The sequence below is a fragment of the Puma concolor genome, chromosome A1, assembly GCF_028749965.1.
Source record: "Puma concolor isolate L17-30 chromosome A1, mPumCon1.1.hap2, whole genome shotgun sequence".
NCBI classification, from domain to species: Eukaryota; Metazoa; Chordata; class Mammalia; order Carnivora; family Felidae; genus Puma; species Puma concolor.
The window spans coordinates 82,002,752-82,008,751 of record NC_141667.1 but is presented as its reverse complement, the minus strand read 5'-3'; the positions used below and the strand labels follow the sequence as shown (position 1 = coordinate 82,008,751).

The following is a 6,000-nucleotide window of genomic DNA, read 5'->3' as shown; positions in this document are numbered from 1 at the left end:
CATCCTTCAACTTATTTGTAATTCTTCTTTACTCATAGTCATTAATGCACAGTTTAGCCCAAAATTGTTTCTGCTTATGTGAGTTCCAACTCTCAAGCAAAGCCTGAAGGCTAATGTCATTATCTCTTATAGATTTTCATATCAATTATACTACCTACTACAGTGGCTGCTCAGTAAATAGTAAGTTGATAAATGGATTTATTACTCCTAAACTTGGACCAGCAGCTCCAGCCAGGCAGGTAGGCTCTTTTATATTTCCTGAACTGCCCCATCCCTCTTCTGTCCACATCCCACCATGCAGCCAGTCCACTCAAGCCTCCTTTCTCTTCCTATAATCACCAAAACCCACAGAACCCCAAACTACCAAAATAGATTTGTACTTATTCATACCTGTATGTCTCTCAATGTCACCCAAATGATCATGCATTACAAATGCCATATGACTTCAGCAAAACTCTAAGTACCTGGAGGGCAGGGAATGTGTATTTTCATCTTTATATCATTCCTTCTACAATTTCTTTCACAGTTCTTTACAAGGAAGACTTTTAAGAGGTGTAAAACTAACTGGTATAAGTTCAATTTTAAATACTCTGTCAGAAAAATACCTCAAATTTTAATCAACCAACCATTATTCGTCCGGATCTAAAACCTGAACCTTGGAGCACCTGGGTGGCTCAGTCAGTTAAGATCCCAGCTCTTGGTTTCAGCTCAGGTCATGACCTCACAGTTTGTGAGATTGAGCCCCGCGTCTGGTTGTGTGCTGACAGCATGGAGCCTGCTTGGGATTCTCCCTCTCTCCCTCTCTCTCAAAGTAAATAAATAAATTTTAAAACCTGAACCTGGGTTCTCTAGGCTCTGAAGTAAGGAAATGTTTCAGTTCCTAGGCCCACAGGTGGGGCTCCTATACCTGGCTCCTATTAGTTTTGGTGTGTTTTGTTTTTTTTTTAAATTACTTTAGGTGTTTAGTTGCAAGTCATTTTTTCAGGCTTATGACATATTTCCCCAATTATGAATGTAATTCATACTATCAATTGATTTTCCTTGAATGGACAATCATAGACCCCTTGTTGAAGTTGTTACATTTTTACGTATAAATTCTAAGCTGGTAGCCTGTGTGTTGGAACTACTAGGTATAAATGGTAATAAGTAAACAACTGTTTAAAAGGAAATCCATTTAAATCACCCCTCTCTTCTCCCCACATCAAGAAAGCTGCTAGCCAGTAAAAGAAGTCAAAATCCCTAAAAATGAGAGAGGAGAGGGAAACAAGAATTCATCCTGCCAAGCTCAATGTAGCATGACAAATCTTTTCCTACAATCTGGCTTCTCTCTCTCCAACTGTCTAAAACACAACACTGCAGACAGAGGCCACCCCCAGGCCCAAAGTGTCATTATCACTGCTGGGAAACAGGTTTTTTTCTGTCAGGTCTGAGCACAAATCCGCAGCAACCGATGGCTAAAGTCTCCGCAGATGAGCATTTTCTAGACGGGCTTGTTACATTTCACTTACAGGCCCAAACCAGGAAGTGCGGTTTAAGATGAGCCAAAGACAAAAAAAACACTTCAGCCTCGGTAACAAAACCCAGCCAGGATCTAGAAAGCCTATAGAGGTTTAAATTGGGGACTATTCGGCTTGGATTGGAACCTCGGGCTTCCTACCCTTAAACGTTTCTAAACTTTCAAATCGCGCCCCCCTGCCCAAAAAAGCCACCAAAGAGAGACGACATAAAACATACACAGGAGCGCGCACACAACCTACACAAACACACACATCTACACAAACACACGCACAGACCAATTTGTTTTTGTGATCCGCTTCCTTGTGTAGGCGGTCCAGGATTTAAGTCGGTAAGTTCTTCTCTAAACTAAACCAGGGCAGATAGCAGAAAAGGGGTCTAATTCTGGAGATTTTTAAGACGGGTCGAGGCGTAGACTGGCCACGCCCGGGTCCCGCTCTCCCGTTGCACAACTGCAAGCTAAGTCTGGGCAAGTCCAAGGAGGAACCCTGAGACCTCCAGCCCCTCCTTCCCTCAACCCACGGGAGCAGCAAAATCCTGGGAGGAGGGGAGGATCCCTGGGTGAGGACAACGGGGCCGAGGGTGTTAAATTTCAGCCCCGGAGCCTTGTACCGCTATAGCGGGGGCCGCCGCCAGCTGCGGGCAGGAAGGGGAGGACCCAGCCGTGCGAGGGGGAGCCCCCGCGCGGGCTCAGGGCTGGGTCGGAAAAGCTGCCTCACGGGCGCGCCCGCCGGCCCTCTGCTCCGTTCCTCCCTCCCAGAGCTCCCCGCCTGGCCCTCCCTTCTAGTCTCCGCTGCGCCCTCGCGGAGGCAGCGTTTGCAGCGGCCTTGCTATGTCTCAGCCGGGCCAGAAGCCCGCGGCCTCCCCGCGGCCCCGGCGCGCTGCAGCGGCCCGCCAAACCCAGGAGGTGAGTGGCGCTCCTGCGGGAACCACAGGGTTGGGCGCTGGGAGACCAGGGCCCGTAGCCGCGGGACACCTCTTCTGGGCGTAACCTGTCTGGCCTCCAGCACCGTGCGCCCCCTCCCAGGCCGGAATAGGGCGCGGGGCTCAGTGCCCGCCTCTGGGCAGGTGGCTGGTGGTGGCAGGTTATTCCCGGACTGGGGCCAAGTGCACTGGGCGTGGCACGAACTCAACAGGGGCTGGCCCGCGCCGGGAAAAGTTGGATGGTAAGAGGTGGGTGAAATGAGAATAGGGATGAAAGGAGGAAAAAGTTCACTCAGGACCCCTAGAGTGGGTGGGGTGGTTTAACTGGACCGCGGGATCCTCTCTTCCGTCTAAAGCCCAGGCTGCAGGGCGTGGCTGCCTGGAGAAATAACACATCTTCCCTAACCAGCCTCGAGCCAAATCGGGCGGGGCGGGGCCAGCTGGCCGGGGCGGGGCCTGCATCGGGCACCGCCCCGTTGCCCTCCCGCCTGACAGCTGCGGGGCTCGCCGAGCTCAGAGCCCGTCCGCTCCAAGCAGGCGAAGTGAGAACCCTCCACCTTCTGTACCGCACACCGCGTCTCCGCCGGGCCCTCCGCCGCACGGCTCTGAGCAAACCGATTATCGCCATGGCGTTCGCAAGCTGGTGGTACAAGACGGTAAATAGGAGCGATCGTGCCTGGGCAGGAACGGGAAGGGACTGTGTTTGCTTTGCCTTTCCGGGATTGCGGACGAAGTATTGTTGGGGAAGGGGTGGGGACCAGGTGGGACCTCCTCTCAGGACTTAGGTTAGGCTCCGGGAGAGGCCGAGACTCACCCTACTGTGGTATGCGCGAGCGCGTCGGGGCGTGCGAATGGATGTGAGCAGTTGCGCGAGGCTCAACTCGGCTCACAAGCTGAATGGGACAGGAATTGTTGCTGCAAGAATTTCTCCCCTGGATGCGGATTCCTGGATGAACTCAGCTCTCAAGAGCTTAGATCTAGTGTTTCTAACCTGTAAGCAAAGCTCAAAACTTAGAGAAACGTTCTTGGACATACATTTTCCAACACAAAGGAGGAGAGGCAGCCAGGATGGGGTCAAGGAGAAAACCCCAAACTCCAACAAGCAAAAGCAACGGAGATCAAGGCCCTTGTGGAGAATGAGACAGAGCGATAGGTGTTCTGTACTTTATTCCCAAAAAAGTACACAAAAGTTGTGTTGATAGGTGAGAATCGAAATATTTTTATCCCATTAATTTATGTGAAAATTTGAAAAATTTAGTACACCTCTCAGCATGTGGTATTATTAGGAAAAGCAAGGTTGTAATCAGACACTCTTTAGAGAGAAACCTTATATTGGAATCAGTAAACTGTCACTGATCAGCCAAATGGCCATTCATTGAGCATTTATGTGCCAACCCCAGTACTGGCCTCCAAGTACACAGCAGAGAATAAGACAGTAGTTCTGTTTCTCGAAGACCAACAAGTCAACCTTTCTGAACCTCTTTCCACATCTATAAAATAAGGGCTATAATAGGCACCAAATAAGGGTTGGTGAGGACTAATTAGATTCATGGATCAAAGTACCAGACACATTTACTTTTAATGGTAGGGAATTACAGTTTCCCTGAAGATATTTCATTGTAAATGTTTCCCATTAAGTTTTCTGGGCTCTTAAAATGTAACATCTTATTTATGTGTTGAAAGCAAAAGTTTATTTTGAGTCATTATTGTCCTAAGTTGGATGGTGAGAGGTGGGTGAAATGAGGATAAGGATGAAAGGGGGAAAATGTTCACTCGAGACCCCTAGAATGGGTGGGGTGGTTTAACTGGACTGCAGGATCCTCTCTTCCGTCATGGTCCTAAGGTTCTTACCAAAATGCACGTGTATTATCTGCAAATATGGATGGCAGTATTCCAGAGTTAACATCAGACTTTTCTTTCCAAATTAATGGTTCTCTAAAAGAAATTATGCTGGAATATTTGACATAGTTTAAGTCAGTACTTTTAACCCTGTTATGTTTAGACATAGTCTGACGTTTTGCTAAAATCTCTTATAATCCAATTTTGGAACTACTTTAATTTTTTTTTTTGTCTCTTAGAATAAGCAAACTGTCTGTGATCAGCTTTGATTCTTACCAAACCAGTGTGCCATCTAATAGAAATGTTGTGTGAGCCACCTATGTAATTTAAAAATTTCCAAGTAACTACATTAGCAAAAGCAAAAACAGGTGAAATTAATGCTAATAATATACTTTATTTAACCCACTGTGTTACAAACATTATTTCAACATATAATCAATGTACAAATCATTGAGATATTTTAGATCTTTTTTATATTAATTCTTCAAAATCTAGGGTGCATTTTATACTTATAGCACATCTCAATTCATACTTGCTACTTTTTCAGGTACTCAATAGGCATGAGTGGCTAAGGGCTACCGTATTGGACTATATAGCTGTACACATGGCTTCCTAACCAGTTTTGTCTGATGGTTACAAAGGGAGTGATCAGAGACCATTTTGAGAATTAAAGAAAAACTATAGACCATTTTTCCTCAGCAAAATACACACACAAATACACAAAAGCTTACCATAAATCCTCTAAAGGTCCACAGAGCCAATTTATAATGTATATATATGTTTCACATATATACAATAAAAATTATAATATATAATAATATAATATGTAACATAATTATATAGTATTACATACTATATAATATAATATGTTATATTATATTATACTATTATAATTATATAATAATTATATATTATATAACTATATATTTTATATGATAGTATATATGTACTTTTATCAGGTATGTCATATATGTGTGTGTGTGTGTGTGTGTGTGTGTGTGTGTGTGTGTGTATATATATATATATATCATGCTCCTGGTAAATCCTATAGTATCTATAAATGTCCTATAAATAATATCTTTACTAGAATCCTTTAAATACTCAAAAGATTGTGAGTGACCTTTTTTTTTTTTTTTAATTTTAGAGACAGAGTGAAAGTGGGGAAGAGGGCAGAGGGAGAGAGAGACAGAAAGACAGAGAGAGGGACTATCTTAAGCAGGCTCCACACTCAGCAAGGAGCCTGATGCATGGCTTGATCCCACGACCCTGGATCATGACCTGAACTGAAATCAGGAGTCAGATGCTCAACTGACTGAGCCATCCAAGCACCCCATGAATGATCTAACTTTAAAAATTTAGGCAGAATAAGATAAAATAATTAAAAGATGTATCTATGATGTTTGTTTAAGGAAGTATCACCTTTAAGCTAGTCAGTGACACATTACAATGTATATTTCCACACGAAATACCAAGAAAATCATTGATCTTATTTTCTGAAGAATTATGTGGTTGTAATAAAAAAACAAAAACAATAACAACAAAAAAACTTTAAAAAGCTAGAGCTGAAGAATATCTGATGAGCATCATAATGATGAAGCATGGAGAATAAATTTGGTTGACACTAATCACATTCTGTGTCATAAGTTGACTCAATTTGGCCATGCTAATTAAAGGTGTTTCTTAGTCTAATTAGACCCATGAGCCCAGTGGAAGGAAGCATGA

At 44.1% G+C, this 6,000-nt stretch overlaps 1 protein-coding gene across 6 annotated transcripts in view; it reads left to right on the top strand.

The window, feature by feature from the left end:
- The first annotated feature begins 2,211 nt into the window (after positions 1–2,211).
- The window catches only part of CAST (calpastatin), a 110,445-nt gene continuing 106,656 nt past the window's right edge, over positions 2,212–6,000 (top strand). For 5 of the 6 annotated variants that reach the window (XM_086694532.1, XM_086694481.1, XM_086694575.1 and 2 more), the window contains exon 1: positions 2,212–2,422. In XM_086694532.1, coding sequence (XP_086550658.1) covers positions 2,348–2,422 — 75 coding nt within the window. In that variant the 5' untranslated portion in view covers positions 2,212–2,347. Of the gene's footprint in view, positions 2,423–2,942; positions 3,096–6,000 lie in introns of those variants that run through there. The other variant, XM_086694349.1, reaches the window with a different exon arrangement.